Here is an 18,583-nt window from a genome sequence, read left to right on the forward strand (position 1 = left end):
GTCTGGTTGACAGCCAGGGGGTGTAACCAGTATACTTTTTTAAAAGTGTGAATTTATTTACCCATCCGATTTTAAAACTTTTGAATGCCCTTTTCTTTTATTATTTCGGTGATCCTTTTACTAAGCCACATTTATTTTAATGTGTTTCTTTTATATATATTTTTTCAAATGGTATGTATTGAGACATTTATTTTTGCAGAATTTGTTAAAGACCTTCCCTTTTTTGTCTATGCTTTTGCCAGTGAATAATTCCTGCCATTCAATTTGTTGTAAATATGCCATTATCCTACTGAAATTAGCCTTTTTAAAGTTAAGCATTTTTGTATAGCCTATCTATTTTGTTTTAGTTAATCTCAAATGATACCTTATTATGGCCACTATGTCCTAGTATTCCATAGCTGGAATTAGTCTACAGTTGTCACAAATGTCCAAAAATATGACACTATTGACAAAACGGGATTATTAAATTAAAATGTTTTTTACTTAATCCACATATTAGCAAGAGACATAAGATATCTGTTTTAAAAAAGGCAAAGACATATTTCAAATAAAAGTTATTTCAAGCTACTGGCTGTGACTAGCAAACTTTACACCCTGCCAGACTCTTACTTGAAGGGTATAACAAAGCTATAGTAATAAATGCTAATATGGTAACAAAGTAAGAATAAATGAGGTGGAGTATCTTCCAAGCTTCAGTCAGTAGACATGTGCAATTCGTTTCGAACCGAATATGAATTCGGACGAATTTCGGGCATTTCGGACATTCGGGTTCCGAAGCACAGTATTGCCTAAGTAGTAATATACTTACCCAGTGGAAGAAGAAGAATGTTACACTGTATACAATTTTAAATAAAAAGTATACAAACATAGCCAGGATTCAGCTGTAAGCATTTGCAACACTTACAACAATCAAGTAACATGCATTCATATAAAATGTAAGTTACTTAGCCAGTCAATGGAATGACAGGAATGAATAAGTAGATAACTCCCTAATTCCCACGGTATTAGGGAGCTATCTACTAAAAGGCTGAAAGACCTGAATTGGTCTTTCAGCCAAATTTACTAATACTAAGTAAAGATTACTTAGTATTAGTAAATTATGCCCCTACTCACTATACCGCAGGTAGGGGCATGTCTATTAAACAGTGAGCAGCCTGTGGCCCTTTGATGCGGTGCAGTTGCCCCCGTGTCCCCCCTCCCGTGCCGCGCAAGTGGGGGCTTCTAAACTGAAGAGAGGACCTATTTTCCCCCCCAGACCCCACCCTTGAGCATTGGGTGGGGGCCCTAAATTAGAATAAGGGGAGACACCTATTGTCCTCCCCCGCCCCTACCCTTGAGCGGTGGGTGGGGGCCCAAAAGTAAAATAAGGGTGGGACCTATTGTCCTCCCCCCAGCCCCCACCCGTGAGCGGTGGGTGGGGGCCATAAATACCAATACCAGGGGGGGATGGGACCCCATGAACCACTCCTTTGTTGCCTTGGCTATGTGTTTTGGGTCATTGTCATGCTGGAATACCCATCCATGACCCTTTTTCAATGCCCTGGCTGCGGGACGGAGGTTCTCACTTAATATTTGGTGATACATGGCCCGTCCATCGTCCCTTGGATGCAGTGCAGTTACCACCGTGTCCCCCCCTCCTGAGCCCCCACCAGTGCCGCCCGAATGGGGCTTCTAAACAGAAGGGGGACCTATTTCGCCCCCAAGCCCTGAGCGGTGGTTAGGGGCCCTAAATTAGAATAAGGGGGGACACCTACTGTCCTCCCCCCGGCCCCCACCCTTGAGCGGTGGGTGGGGGCTCTAAATACCAATAAGGGGGGGACCTAATGTGCTTCCCCCCGGCCCCCTCCCCTGAGCGGTGGGTGGGGGCCCTAAATTAGAATAAGGGGGACCTACTGTCCTTCCCCTGGCCCCCACCCCTGAGCAGCAGGTGAGGGCCCTAAATTAGAATAAGGGGGGGCTAGGTCTGCAGCACTCCAACATCCCTGGCAGCAGCAAGGAAGCAGACTTGGTGGATGTACTCGGTTGGAGTACAGTAGCTCCATCACAACCATATGGTGATTTTAATGTGGCTCATCCAATTTGGTTCAGAGGAGTAACTGAGAGAGGAGAGGAAGAAGCGTCCAAACCATAGAGCCATTTCTGGGCTGTAATACATGTGAATGGGCATGCCAAAAGATTTAGAATACAGTACTTAAAATAATTTCTTGTCTGTATCTCTATCTGCACTATTGTGTTCATAGCTACTATATTTTGCACTTTTAGGCATATTTTCACATTGTATATTGAGGAATTAGAATGTGAGGTTGGGACTTTAGCGGGTGCTGCAGGTTGCTCAGTGACATTGGTTGGTTCAAAACCAACTGTTCAATGTAGTTATCTCTGGATAAGGGATAGGTAAATATATAAAGGAAAGTGAAACACATTTTAACAAATAAACACCTAGCAAAATGAGTAAAGATGAAAATGAGAATAATGATAATTCTTACCAAAATGCAAATGTATAACATTTTTATTCCCATTGTACCAAGTAAGGAACCTAGGCACAAAGTCTTGTCAAAAGTCACCAAACAACCCCTTGTTTTTTCAGTTTGTCTTGGACCTCTTGAGCTGTCTTAAGTTGTGGTGATCCGCACCTGTATTATCTATTATGTGTGTACTGCATTGGTCACCCACTACCTTACATATCCCACCTTATGCTGCTAACAGTAATCTAATGTCATTCTGTTCTGAAGTATGTTTATCCGAATGCTGGCACAGTATGCAACAATTGCCCAGATTAAAATTGCAGTCCTGCCCAGATTAAAATTGCAGTCCTGCCCAGATTAAAATTGCAGTCCTGCATCCTGCTATATATGTACAGACAAGCATGTGCACAGGCGCCATTTTCAAACAATGTCTTGAGAGGTTGGTAATCCACAAGCTCCCTTCTGAGAAATCCCTGAGAAACTTCCAAGAAAATTATGTGACAGACACTTCTCCAATCACACTTTGGGAAGCACACAAGAGTACCATCCGTGGCATACTGATAAAAATAGCCTCCCGCAGACGAAAAGACAACCATGCAGGAAATTACGGACCTATATAGAACCATTTCGAAGCTGGAACTCCAACACAAACAAACCCAGCTTACCACGGTCCGACAGGACCTGACGGACGCCCGGCACCGACTGAAAGATCTCTTTACGAAATGATACCACCGCTCACTACAACACTCCAAAAATTTCTTTTATATCCATGCTAACAAAGGTGGCAAGTACCTCGCCCGCATCTTGAAAGGTGATACCCCCCGCACGCGGATACATAAGATACGTCTGCAATCGGGAAAAGTATCCCACTTCCCTGAGGACATCGCCAATGAATTCCGACGATATTACTACGCCCGCTATAATATTTCTGGCCCTGAAGACACACCATCGGGAAGCCGAACCAACACAGTCATTCAAGACTACCTACGCGACAGCGTAGGCAGACGAGTGTCCCCGGAAGCGGCGAATGCGCTGGACGAACCGATTAGCATTGAAGAAATGGCTACAGCCTTGAAGACTACTAAGGCGGGCAAGGCACCGGGCCCAGATGGATTTTCCATAGGATATTACAAGCGCTTCTCCTCAATCCTCCTACCTCGACTAACTACGGCCGTTAACACCGTCACAGGAGGACAAAGCTTTGGAGCGGAATCACTGGCCGCTACTATCACGGTCCTCCTCAAACCGGGGAAAGACCCAGAACATTGCGGCAGCTACCGACCAATATCCTTACTAAACGTGGATATGAAATTACTTACGAAGGTACTAGCGACTAGGCTACAACGTGTTACCGAGCCTGATCCATGCAGACCAGACGGGGTTTATACCGGGGTGGGAGGCGTGGGACAGTACACTGCGCCTCTTCTCCATACAACACAGGGCACGGGAGACACGGGATACAATTTTGCTTCTTTCCACAGATGCCGAAAAGGCATTCGACCGTGTTAATTGGGCGTACATGATGGACACTCTACGGGCCATGGGATTGGGACACAACATGATGAAGTGGATCACAACCATATATGATAAGCCTCACGCAACTATCCGGGTGAACGGGGCCCTTACTTCCAGCTTCGAGATCCGTAACGGAACTAGACAGGGATGCCCCCTGCCACCGCTTCTATTCGCGATGACCCTGGAACCGCTATTACACGCGATCCGCCATAACCCAGACATCTCTGGATACACCTGGATGGGAACAGAACACAAAGTGGCCGCATATGCAGATGACCTTCTCTTCTTTATTTCTAATCCACGAGTCACGATGCCTTGCTTACTCTTAGAATAAGAAAAATTCAGGAAAATCTCGGGATTCAAACTTAATCTCTCAAAATGTGAAGTGCTCAATCTAACTTTTCAACCGGAAGAATACATGGAACTGGGAACCATTTTCCCATTCCGCTGGTGCACAGGGAAGATGAAATATCTTGGCATACCACAAACCCACAGGAGCTCTATCGACATAACTTTGCTTCAATCTTACGAAAGGTAACCTCAGACCTGGATAAATGGGCATACCCACACATCACATGGCACGGACGAATCGCAGTGCTCAAGATGAACGTGCTTCCAAGACTTCTCTACCTATTCCAAACAATCCCCATGGCACCACCGACAACATTCTTCTCCACCCTGAAATCGACGGTCATCCGTTATGTCTGGAGGGGAGAAAGGTCTAGACTGCGCTACGACATGCTCTGCCTACCCAGACTGGGAGGTGGCCTGGCACTCCCAGACTTCAAACGATATCATCAAGCCGCCACTCTGCAACGAATCCTGGAGTGGCACGAGATCGAGTCCCCGAAGCAGTGGGTCGTTCTGGACGGTGGGGACTCGCGTGCCACACTTAAAGCGGCGGTGTGGTGAGGAGGTACGGGATGTCGCACTGGCGGAGGAGCGGAGAACCCGACGACACAGACACTAAAGACATGGGAAACGCTGCGAAGGACTACACGTGTCCCTGATCCCTAGTCCTCTGCTCCCTATAGTTCCAATCCAAACCTGGCGGGTGGCATCCCAGCCATGGCCTGGATATTCTTGGAAGAGAGGGACTACATTCCGATTAGAGCGGTCCTCCATGAGGGTGCAATTCGACCCCTTCGCACGTTGATGGCCGATAGACCTCATACGCCTATGGCGTCCCTTCGCTATCTGCAGCTAACACACTACTTAGGATCTCTCCCACATAAGGAACACCTACAGAGGGACCTCACATGGTTTGAGGGTCTCTGCCACCGAGGAGCCACACTTGACAAAGCAATTTCGCTTCTCTACCAACACCTGCTGGGGGGAAACGCTGCGACGAACAACACTTTTAGGAGACAATGGGAAAACCAACTGGGTGGACCGATCTCGCAACCACAGTGGGACACAGCACTCTTATGGCAACACAAGAGCTCCTCCAGCTCCCAGTAACAAGAAGTAAATTATAAACTGATATCCATGTGGTATAGAACACCGGTCACACTACACAGGATCTTCCCGACGACATCCCCAACATGCTGGAGATGTCAGGAGGAGAGAGGTATGATTGTACACCTCTGGTGGGACTATAGGCTCATCGCCCCATATTAAGAACGAATCTGGTCTGAAATAAAGACGATACTGGGGGAGGACACTGAATGGTCCAGGGAACTGGCCCTACTACATATCACCTCCCGATCTATCTCTGGATATAAGAAGTCCATCCTACGTCATCTACTGAACGCAGCCAAAGCCCTTATCCCTGTGTACTGGAAGCGAGCTGAGGTCCCCACAGTTGAAGAATGGCTACATAGGATCGGGGACATACAACCGGCAGAGGCACTGCAGGCGTCCCTGATGGGTCGAGAGGCCAGGCACGCGGAGATGTGGCAACCATGGTTCATATACCAGGCTAGGGGACACTGAACATTCGTGAGGGGGGTGGAGACGGGGAACTGAGAGACAGCTCACACCCCACGCCACCGACACACTTGGGGTTGGGATCACCACATCCCTAGAAGCACACCCCCAGAACTGGCAAAACCACCATCAGCCCGACAACCCGATCCTCCCACAAACACCTCGCGAAGTTGAGAGCACACAACCCAACTGAGATCTCCCGTTTCGGACATATCTATGACAACAGCACACACACGGGGTGCGCTGTGGGGACACGGGGGGGGGAACTCACTGTGACCGCTACTCTAATTCTCCCTTTCTATCTTTCCATACCACGCTACCAACCCAAAACGAAATAAACAATAACAGGGGACTAAAAAGGGAATACCTGATGCTGACACTACCTTGGGCACTTCGAGCTGCGGGACATGGGTACTCACTCATGGGATAGCTTGACCTAACATTATGATCAAGATATCTTTGCCTCTCACACACGAGACGCCAGACAACCACGCCCACCCCATCATCTAATATCCCTAATGACATATACCCTATATCTCATGACTATAATCGAACTAATGCTCGGCCCGGTGTTAGAAAAATGTATACTGTTATTGTGAACATACCAGGATGTATATATGCCCGGATGCCAAAACTACCACAGTTGACTCTTTACAAACCTTATTTTTCTGTTATTTCATGTATGCCTACTGTTAAGCGTGAAAATTCTTGTAACTATTAGTGATATAATAATTATATATAAGATAGTTAGTGATATAATAATATAATAATTATATATATATATATATATATATATATATGATATTATAATAATAAAGGTATATATGATAGTGATATAATAATTATATATAAGATAGTTAGTGATATAATAATATAATAATATATATATATATATATATATATATATATATATATATATATATATATATATATATATGATAGTGATATAATAATATATATATATATATATATATATAATAGTGATATAATAAATATATATATATATGATAGTTAGTGATATAATATTATAATAATAAAGGTGTATATATAAGATAGTTAGTGATATAATATTATAATAATAAAGGTGTATATATATATATATATTAGTTAGTAATATTATTATATATGATAGTTAGTGATATAATAATATTATAATATAAAATAGTTAGTAATATAATTATATTATAATATAGAATTGCTAATACCAATCAGCCCATACACAGCTCTGTCCTGCGCAGGGTGCACAGACGGCGCGAGGCACGCTGGGACATGTAGTTCATCGTCCTGTTAAGGACACTATGGACTTCTCTGGAATAACTACATTTCCCAGGAGCGCTGTGCGAGAAGCGGAAGTAGCGGTACCTGCAGGGCAGTATAGCCCTTATGGACGGAGTGAGTGTGAGCTGGGCTCCCTGAGATCGGCTCCGGCTGGTGAGTGGACACTCATACTAAGGGATTTACACAGAGCCAGGCTGAGCCATGTGCAGCCTCGACTCACAGCCATATGTTGTCAGGCTTCCAATCCCATCACCCTGAGGCAGCCATGGGCAGCTAGAGCTATGGGTACATGGCAGGATATTGCCCCCATACATATCACCCTGAGCCAGCCACGGGCAGCTAAGGGTACATGGCAGGATATTGCCCCCATTCATATCACCCTGAGCCAGCCACGGGCAGCTATGGGTACATGCCATGATATTGCCTCCATTCATATCACTCTGAGACAGCCATGGGCAGCTAGAGCTATGGGTACATGGCATGATATTGCTTCCATTCATATCACTCTGAGACAGCCATGGGCAGCTAAAGCTAAGGATACATGGCATGATATTGCCTCCATTCATATCACTCTGAGCCAGCCATGGGCAGCTAGAGCTATGGGTACATGGCCTGATATTGCTTCCATTCATATCACTCTGAGCCAGCCATGGGCAGCTAAAGCTATGGGTACATGGCATGATATTGCCTCCATTCATATCACTCTGAGCCAGCTATGGGTATATGGCATGATATTGCCTCCATTCATATCACTCTGAGCCAGCCATGGGCAGCTAATGCTATGGGTACATAACTTTGTATTGTGGGAGTGGTACTTCATAACAAGACTGGATGAGTTCTGCCAAATTCTGTGTGTGCATAGCAATGTAGGCCAGGAGTGCACATTGTGCAGATTCCAACTCCCATCATCCTGCATGATGCATTAGTTTTGGGCGTATCGCTGTAAAATATGATAGGAGATTATGTCTGTACTATTTTAGAGTGTATAAATGCACACAAAATAAATCAATAAGTAAAATAAGTTAATTTCCTGGATAACTCCTACAACCTCTCTAAAAACATATGTCACAATCCAGTATATTACAGCCCCAAGCAGACAAGGGGTACTGGGAGTGAATGGGGGCAACATACAAGTTAATAATAATAACAAAGTGCCACTATGAAAGAATACTTTTATTTAATTCAAAAGGCAAGTGTGTGCAGCATTAATATTAATTATTTACCCTTGGTAATGCATAAATGTGGAAAAAAAATCTAAAACAAACCTTAACATGTAAGAAAATTTGTGTACCATCAAATAAATAACTTGGGGGGAAAAAAACATATGCGCAAGTGATATAATTGTATAAAAAGTGTAGTGATAGTGCAGCAAAAGATAGAGGGAAGCTTCACTTATTATTATTTATAAAATATTTACCAGGAAGGACACATTGAGATTACTCTACTCTAATTTTTATATATGTCCTGGGCCCATAACCATTGCGTTGTTACAAGAGTGTACAATAATATATTACAAATACAAAGTAATATTAAAAATACAAAGTAATCTTTTAATACACGTATACATTTAACACAGAACAAGTAAGAAATATACCGTATTTTTCGCTCCATAAAACGCACTTTTTTTCCCCTCAAAAGTGAGGGGAAATGTCTGTGCGTCTTATGGAGCGAATGTGAAGGTTTACTTACCTGTCTTGTAGCGTGGGCCGGCTTCACAGCGCGCACCGCGGTACAGGAACTTCAATTTCAGGTTCCGGTTTCCGGCGGGACTGAACGGAAGTGCGCACTCAGTGTGCACACTTCCTTTCAGTCCCGCCGGAAACCGGAACCTGAAATTGAAGTTCCAGTACCGTGGTGCGCGCTGTGAAGCCGGCCCACGCTTCAAGACAAGTAAGTAATTGGGGGACACTATGGGACGAGGGGAGGGGGACACTATGGGGCACTATGAGGGGAGAGGGACACTATGGGACGAGGGGAGAGGGACACTATGGGACGAGGGGAGAGGGACACTATGGGACGAGGGGAGAGGGACACTATGGGACGAGGGGAGAGGGACACTATGGGACGAGGGGAGAGGGACACTATGGGACGAGGGGAGAGGGACACTATGGGACGAGGGGAGAGGGACACTATGGGACGAGGGGAGAGGGACACTATGGGACGAGGGGAGAGGGACACTATGGGACGAGGGGAGAGGGACACTATGGGACGAGGGGAGAGGGACACTATGGGACGAGGGGAGAGGGACACTATGGGACGAGGGGAGAGGGACACTATGGGACGAGGGGAGAGGGACACTATGGGACAAGGGGAGGGGGGACACTATGGGAGGGAAAGTGCACTATGGGAAAAGGGGAAGAACACTATGGGATGAGGGGAGGGGGGAACACTATGGGATGAGAACACTATTGGACAAGGGGAGGAGGGGGTTAAAGAACACTATGGGACAGGGGAGGGGGGTTTAAAGATCACTATGGGACAGGGGAGGGGGGTTTAAAGATCACTATGGGACAGGGGAGGGGGGGTTTAAAGATCACTATGGGACAGGGGAGGGGGGGTTTAAAGATCACTATGGGACAGGGGAGGGGGGTTTAAAGATCACTATGGGACAGGGGAGGGGGGGTTTAAAGATCACTATGGGACAGGGGAGGGGGGGTTTAAAGATCACTATGGGACAGGAGAGGGGAGTGGGTGGTAAGGAACACTATGGGACAGGGGAGAAAAAAAATATTCTGAACAAACTTTTCCATAGTAAGAAACACTGTGGGACCGTTTGTTAAGAATATTTTTTTTTCTGGGTTTCCTCCTCTAAAAACTAGGTGCATCTTATGGTGTGGGTGCGTCTTATGGAGTGAAAAATATGGTAATCCGCCATGATTACAGGTGGATTCTGTGCAATTTAGATATTGCCCGTGGTATCTCTGAATAGTGATTTGGACATCTAGGGAAACCGTTTGAATTAACACTGCAAGCACCGACTCTCTATTGGCACCCAGAAGACGGTAGGTAAAAAGGAAAAGCATTCTTAAATGGTCTGACTACTTACAAGCGGCATGGCAAGCCAGGGCACTCCCATCATTATCGCTACGACCCGCTCTAATCGTAATGGTGCCGAGTCAAACCATTTGCTAATTCCTTGATAAATGACCTAGGGTCCATCGAGTGCCGATCACTTTGGAAGATCAGTAGGCTGTAAAGATTTTGTTGCTTGGAATGTACCTTTAACTGCTTACTGCATGTAAGTCTTTAGAAACTGCTGCTTGGACGGTTTTGATCATTGTAAGCTTGAAACAGAGAGCAGTAATGGTAAATGGAAATAAATGGATAAGTGTTGCAAAACGTGTTTCCAAGTAGGTTTTAGGTTAATTGCTACTTAAAAATCATGTGTAATATGCTATGTAAACTGTAACCCAGTTTAAAATGTTCATTTTATTTAAAGGGACACTGTAATCACTATAACCATTTCATCTAATTGAAGTACTTGTAGTTCATGGAGTCCCCTGGTGCTTTCTCTCCATTCAATGTTAAACACTTTTCAAGCATCTAACACTAAATCAGGGACACTGGCCACACAAAGCCCACCCCCCAGTAAAAGTGTAGCTAAGGCAGAGATGAAACACTTCCTTGTTGTCATACCCATTCATACCAGCAATTGTATCTGTGATTGGCTAAATACAGTCACCTGCCACTCTCAGCCAATCACATCTGCCCATTGCTGCTCATGCTAAAGCTAATTCTTCCTCATTGTAGCACAGAGGGGATTTGCTGCTCAGGACTTTCTCTTAGCGTTAAAACATTAAAAATTGTTTAGCACTGAGTGAAAGGTCGGCACCCAGGGGACACCAGACACTATAACCACTTCGTATTGGTAGTATAAAAGCGCTAAAATGAATATTTAGTATAAGTGCAGGGTGGGGGAGAAAAAATGTGTAAACACTCCCTCTCCACCCAAATGTATATCAATCTTAAATACTTTGATAATTGTTAGCTGCTACACACCTGTGTGAGCCCAAACCACACACCAAAAGAATGAACAATATACTTATGCAGGTGGAGCGCAAAATCAAATCCAGATTCCCAGAAGGATCTTGGGATTATTTCAATTCAGACATAAATGGGAATAAAATCATATAATAGTGAAGCACAGTAACACTTTAAAACATTTATTTTACACACTAGACACAAAACACTCCTATCCACATATAAGGGTTGGAGTCCAAGAAAAAAAGAAAATGAAACAGTAGTAAAAATAGCCTCTTACAAGGTTTAAGAAAGTGAGTATATGCAGACCCTGCTGCTACTCACAAACACTTTTGTGGTGCCCCTGCTCGGGATTAGTTGATGTATCAGCTCGTTTCCACACACCCTCCACGGATAGGTACTTTCGCTGTATTTTCCCGAGCGTCGGCTGGTGATTTCCGGGTGCCCGAATAGCTCCGCCCACTTTGCGTCACTCCGTAGCTCACGTGGTTACGTCTCTGCGTCACGTGGTTACGTCACTGCGTCTACGCGTTTCGCTGAAAAGCTTCCTCAGGACGTCTATCAGTGATGGTCTAGTCCCTTGTTCGTCTGTCTTATAAAGCAATCCTCTTACACTCTATTGGATGAGTGTCAATGACTCAATTAGCAGCATAATCGTTCCACATATGAGTCCACTGAATAAATATTAACCCAATGTTCAGTCTACATTTAACCCTAAAAATTGTCTTTAGCTAAGATCCTGTTATAATCGTGATGAACATACAAAACATTTAAAGGTATATACCTAAAACCTCACATAATTAATAGTATATACAAAATATAATATATAAAAAATATACAAAATGTACAGAATATTTATAACCTCATAAATATACCCTTTTAATACAACCTATTCAGGTAATGGAGGGAGAGAAGAGAAAAACATATTATTAATATATCTTTTGCATAAGTAAATTCTTAATGCTCCCATTCAGATAGCACTTTCATCATATCCCAGTGTCTACCCTCTACAGTGTATATTAAAATAAATATTACAGTAAGGTGCTCCAATTTAAAGTGCCACAACTATTATAAAGTGCATAATATTGCAAAAAAGCTATAGTAATAATAAAATAAAATAAACGTAAACATAATATTGTCTAAATACCTATGTGCTTATAAGGGTGTGTCTATGGCTCCACTGTTATTAAAATCTAATTGGAAAGGAAGTGATTCTTAAAATATTTAAAAGAGAGTGATTTACAGAAAGTGGCATAACTCAAAGTCATTGTTAAGGCCAAATGGAACGAGGGTGTTGAGTTCATAAATCCACTTCATTTCCATTTGGCCTAATTTCCTTACACGGTCCTCACCTCTCCAGTTATAACGTGCTTTTTGAATACCCAGAAAAATTAAACTTGAGGGATCACTATTATGGCATTCTTTGTAGTGTAGGGAGACCTGATGATTGATAAAGCCTCTACGGATATTACACAGGTGTTCTCCTATCCTCGTATTCAACTTACGAGTAGTGCGCCCTACATATCTCAATCCACAAGGGCATAAGAGCATGTAGATCACACTACTGGTATGGCATGTAATGCACTCCTTAATCTTATATGTTTTAGTAGGTGTGGTAAAGTGCTCTTTGAAAGACTTTTGAGACCCCGTGGTTCTACATACATTACACATCCCGCAATTATAAAAAACATTTTTTACCCCCATAAAACTATTTAAGGAACCTAATTCTTTACTATCTTCTTTACTTGATTGAAACGTTAAAATGCTTCTTATATTCGGGACCCCCCTATGTATAATTTTGGGTTGGGTAGGCAAAATCCTATGTAGTACAGGATCTTTCAACAGGAGATGCCAGTTTCTATTTATAATTTCTCTTATTTTCCTGTTGTGGCAGCCTGCGTATTGAAATATAAACGGGACAATTTCTTGTGTCTCCTGATCATTTGGTTTGGCCTTGTACTCCAGTAGAGATCTCCTATCTAACTGTTGTACTTCTTCCATGGCCCTATTTAGTATTCTTTCTTCATACCCCCTAGTTTTAAAATCTTCCAAAATTTTATGTCCCTGGTCTAAAAAAGAATCATCATCTGTGCAGTTCCTACGAATGCGGATTAGTTGACTTTTCGGTACATTTCTTAACCACGGACTGTAGTGGCAACTGGACATCTCTATGTAACTATTAATGTCGACAGTTTTAAAAAATGTTTTCGTTTTGATAGTTTCCTCTTCTATAAAAATAGAGAGATCTAAAAAGTCTACCTGAGATTTACTGTAATTAAAAACAAGGGATACTCCCCAATCATTAGAGTTAACCTGTTCCATAAAAACTTTTAAAAGATCCTCACTCCCTTTCGATATAAAAAACAGATCATCTATGTACCGCCTATATAGCACCAGGTTTGTCCCCCAGCCACCTCCCATATCCATAAAGTTTTGTTCCCATAGTGCCATAAACAAGTTGGCATAGCTGGGGGCAAACCTGGTGCCCATAGCGCTCCCACAGAGCTGTAAATAAAAATTATCAAGGTACCAAAAGTAGTTGTTGTGCAAAATCAATCTAATGGCCTCTAATACAAAATTGATTTGTTCCTCTGGATATTTAGAATTTTGTCTCATAAAAAATTCAACTGCCCTTACACCTAAATCATGGTTTATAATGGTGTATAGGGAAGAGACATCTGCCGTCACCAGCATATAGTTTCTCTCCCATTTTACCTCCTCTAAAATTTTCAATAAACTTGTAGTATCTTTAAGGTATGACGGGCGTTCCTGTACTATTGGCTGTAGTATTCTATCCACATATTGAGATACCCTACTTGAAACGGAATCAATGCCCGATATAATGGGCCTTCCTGGGGGTTTAGTCAGATTTTTGTGTACTTTTGGTAAAAAATAGAAAATTGGTGTTTTAGGGTTTAAAATTTCTAGATATTTCCTCTCATTTTTATTCAGGACTCCTGTAAGTACACCATTATCTATTAATTTACTGAACTTAGCCCTTATCTCCTTTATGGGATTAGTCGGCAAGATATGATATGTTTTTTTTTGTCACCCAATAGTCTTTGGGCTTCTTCTTTGTAGTATAGACTGCTCATGATGACGATCCCCCCCCCCCCCCCCCCTTATCTGCCGGCTTCACTACAATTTCGGAATCTTCTCTTAAATCCCTAAGTGCTTTTATTTCTGGTTTAGTCAAGTTTCGCTCAAAATTTTTTAGGGGTTTGATCTTTTTTGTCTCATATTGTACCATTTGTTCAAAAGCTTTAATTTCTCCCAACATATGCCATTTTGGAAAGAAGTTAGACTTATCTTTGAGTTCTGTATGAATAATTTGGTCATTAATACTTATGCCAGCATCGTTCGGTTCCTGTATGGTGCCCATTTCTCTAGAGAAATGTTTCTTTAAGCACAATTTCCTATTAAATTTTTGTAAATCAATAAAAAATTCAAAACTATTAAAATCTTTAGTGGGTGCATATTTAAGACCTTTATTCAATAAGGTGATATGATCATTTGTCAACACCTTATTGGATAAATTAAAAATCCCTATGGGTTCAATATTCTCGTGCGTTTTTCTCTTTCTCTGTACTCTCCACCCTCCCCTATTCCCTCTATTGGTCTCCATCTTTTTGATTGGACTGAGAAGGGGGAGTGGTTCTGTGTTCTCTCTCTCTCTCTAAAAAAGGAACCTCCTCGTTCCTAGAATTCAATGGTTCAAAACGATTCTTTGAATTAAAATTTGGAGTTCCTGGGTTATACTGTTTTTTAAAAGTCTTTCTCGGGAATTGCCAACCATTGTTACTATAACCACTTCACTGAGCTGAATCACCTACAGTACTCCTTTAATCACAGCTCTAAATTATAATGAAGCTCTTTTGTAAGCACACGCAATGAACGCATATACATTGTGATTTAGAAGAGGTTTGTAATGTTTATGTACGTGTTGCACTCTATTTATTAATCCTATTGTTTCTATATAATATACAGACTATTTTCTTCTTTAATGCAGAAGTCTGTTACAAAGAAATGGAAGACACTCAAAAACGTAACTTGAAAGGTAAATAAGATATTTCAATATTACAAGTTATTTATTCCATAAAATATATGAACGTAAGTCCACATTGCTATTATATTGGGGGAGGATCTGGAAAAGTGCTGCTTGAACCTAGTGGAACAATTATAAAAAAAAAAAATATTAAAAAAAATCTTATTTATAAAAATATCAGTGAAAACACTGACTAAAATATTGAGAATGTTTTCTTTAAGGATTTATAAAGGGGCAAATTCATGAATGAAATTGGGTCTTCTCCCACAGCAATTCAAAAGACTGTCTAGGCACCCAGCTGGCTGTCCTGATTGGTTTAATTATCGTTAAGCAATGAATTCCTCTCTAAGTGATCCCATGAGAAGTACAGTCGAAACCAAGCAATTAAAGGCACTCTCCACCACGACTTTAGCTTAAAGCATTATTTCTACAAAAAAAAAGTGTTGTAAGAAAACATTGTTTTTGGTTAGAGTTAACCTTTTCTATCCTGCCTCCACCCCCTAAAAAATACCAACAAAACTTTATTTCAGAGCCCAGGCCAAGTTTTACCTTTTAAAGGTATTAAAACCCCTCCAGTCACTTACCTGAATCCATTTCAATTCCAGGAATCCCTCTAGTTACTGTCTGGTAGACAGCCACTAGAGGAGTAGTTAACCCTCAGAGGTAATTATTGCAGTTTCTCTGAAACTGGAATAATTACCACTGTAGGGTTAAGGCACATGGGACATTGCACTTAGACCACTTCACTTCAATAAGCTGAAGTGGTCTTGGTGTCTACAGTGTCCATTTAAGCTCTGATCTTCCACTGCAGGCATTATCTACCGGGTAAGGATGTAGAGGGAGGATGGGCTGAGGGGAGAACGTGGAGAGAGGTGTGTCTTCTTTAATGAAGCCGTTTTGGTGTATAGATCATGTCCCTGCAGTTTTCTACCATTTAAGTCACCTGATCACTTGGTTTATTCAGCCCTAGACATACCTCCCCTGGCTAAGACTCACACAGCCTCCCTACGATCCAGAGGAAGACCTCTAATGCATTTAAACTGCCTGCTAGAGTCTGTAGGGTCCCCTTCTGTGTGTGAATAAAGTTTAATTAACAGTAGCAGAAAAGAACTTCCAAAGTAAAGACACTGTGCTGTAGAAATAAAACTTTTTTCCTGGTGTCTGGGTCTGTATAAACTAAGTGATTTAACTCCTAAGTATTGAGAATTGAGTAGTGGAACTGCAGGGACATGATCTATATACAAAACGTCTTCATTAAGCTAAACTTGTGTTGGTGTTTTGCATATCCCTATAAATAAATCTCAAGCATTTACAAGTTGAGCTTTAGTATCCCGTTGATAAAACATTTTAATTCATGTAATCTTCACATTTCAATGTTTTTTTTTTTTTTTTTTATTATTTTGTTTTCTGTGTATGATATTTTTAATCTGCAGGGTTACAGTTTTGCCAGCTGTGTCTTGACAATGTTATTTATACCTATACACACGTTTGCTTTGAAATAATATTTTAATATTTTTTTCTAAATCTTTTTATTTTATCCGTAGGAGGTTCATTTATAGACAACAAAGACTGTGAAACAATCAATAATACCTCACTTAGCAATATTCAGACTAAGGAAGAGAACAATGGAATCTGTAAACTAGTTTCACTTCATGTTGACTTAAATGATGTGAAAAAAGCTGAGAAGGAATCGGAAACAATTAAAAGATTGTCCAGTGACAGAACGAAAACGGAGAAGGTATGTTTACTAAAGAGAAGATACACAGGAAATGACACTGAGAAAAAATCTGAGATGTTTGCCAGAGAGGCTCAAACGAATGGAGTGGATATCCACAGCGATATTGAGAACATGATTGAAATTAAGAAATTTGTCCCAAAAACACAAACAAATATAAACAGGAAACTATACATTTGTCTAGAATGTGGGAAATGCTTTAGTGGGAAATCTAGCTACACTGTGCATCAAAGAATACATACAGGAGAGAAGCCGTTTACATGTACTGAATGTGGTAAAAGTTTCACTACTGGATCGAACCTCACCACTCACAAGCGTGTCCATACAGGGGAGAAGCCATACAAGTGCCCGGACTGTGATAAAAGCTTTAGCCAGAGCTCCAAACTTGTGAAGCACCAGAGAATACATACTGGAGAGAAACCTTATGCCTGCTCTTATTGTGGAAAACGTTTCAACTTGAGTTCAAATCTTGCGGTACATTTCAGGACTCATACCGGAGAGAAACCCTACGTTTGTGGGGAATGTGGTAAAAGTTTTAGTCAAAGTTCCGTTCTGATTGTGCACCGAAGAATCCATGTCCGAGAGAGAATAAAAAATAATAATTTAAATACTAGGATTTTAGAAGATGGAACGATGAAAAATAAATCCACATTGATAAGGACTGCAGACATAAAGAAACAAGCTAGTCCACCACATACCAAACCGAGTGCTAAAAATAATCCTTTGCCAAACAGGCCAATTGATTGTGGTGTTGCTAGCAATGTGTCTGAAAATATTAATATAGAAACAAACAATGGTCCAAAAATAAAAAGGACTCCCTATATTTGTTCAGATTGTGGTAAAAGTTTTCCTGGTAAATCAAGGTATATAGTTCATCAGAGAACCCATACAGGTGAAAAACCTTTCATGTGCTCAGATTGTGGGAAATCTTTTATAACAAGGTCAAACCTGATCACCCACCAGAGGACTCATACTGGCGAGAAACCATATATATGTACAGAATGTGGAAGAGGATTTAGCCAAAGTTCTAAGTTGGTTAAGCACTGCCGTATTCACACAGGAGAAAAACCATATTCTTGCCAAGACTGTGGAAAGAGCTTTAGCCTGAGCTCAAATCTTGCCGTTCACCAACGAACACACACCGGAGAAAAACCATACATTTGTGATGAATGTGGGAAAAGCTTTAATCAAAGCTCAGTGCTCGTTATACATAAACGTATACACTCAGGGGAGACACCGTACAGTTGCAATGACTGTGGGCTCGGGTTCAGAGATCGTGCCAAGCTTGGGAAACATCAGCAAATTCATGACTGTTCATAGTGTTCGAATCCTCAGTATTTTAAGAAGTAAAATACATTACATTTGTCTAATATCTGGTACAAAAAATGTTATGTGCAAGTGGTCTGATACAAAGCAATTACATTTTTCTGTTCATCAAAAAATCTACAGCATTTGGCATATATTGATCAACATGGTTGCATGGCTCTAAACTACCAAGTTTAATGATCTCTTTGAATATTTCCCGGAGTACTATGCTATGAGTAAAACCAGTGTGCATCAGTATTTTAGATTCCACCTTGTATTGCATGGATGCAGCTCTGTTTAAAAATATAAAACCATTATTTTAAATTAATA

At 41.6% G+C, this 18,583-nt stretch overlaps 1 protein-coding gene across 1 annotated transcript; it reads left to right on the forward strand.

Moving 5' to 3' along the window:
• The first annotated feature begins 3,984 nt into the window (after positions 1-3,984).
• On the forward strand, positions 3,985-18,583 carry LOC134586071 (zinc finger protein 883-like). Its single transcript, XM_063441582.1, has 2 exons — positions 3,985-4,108; positions 16,758-18,583. The coding sequence occupies exons 1-2, from the start codon at positions 3,985-3,987 to the stop codon at positions 18,266-18,268; spliced, it is 1,635 nt and encodes a 544-aa protein (XP_063297652.1). The 3' UTR covers positions 18,269-18,583.

This window comes from Pelobates fuscus, chromosome 2, assembly GCF_036172605.1.
Source record: "Pelobates fuscus isolate aPelFus1 chromosome 2, aPelFus1.pri, whole genome shotgun sequence".
Lineage (NCBI taxonomy): Eukaryota > Metazoa > Chordata > Amphibia > Anura > Pelobatidae > Pelobates > Pelobates fuscus.

Bases quoted from the DNA above. Each gene is read 5' to 3' on its own strand.
- LOC134586071 (XM_063441582.1), top strand. From the start codon at position 3,985: ATGATGGACACTCTACGGGCCATGGGATTGGGACACAACATGATGAAG. The intron at 4,109-16,757 runs GTAACGGAACTA...TTTTATCCGTAG, and splicing joins TACTTCCAGCTTCGAGATCC to GAGGTTCATTTATAGACAAC.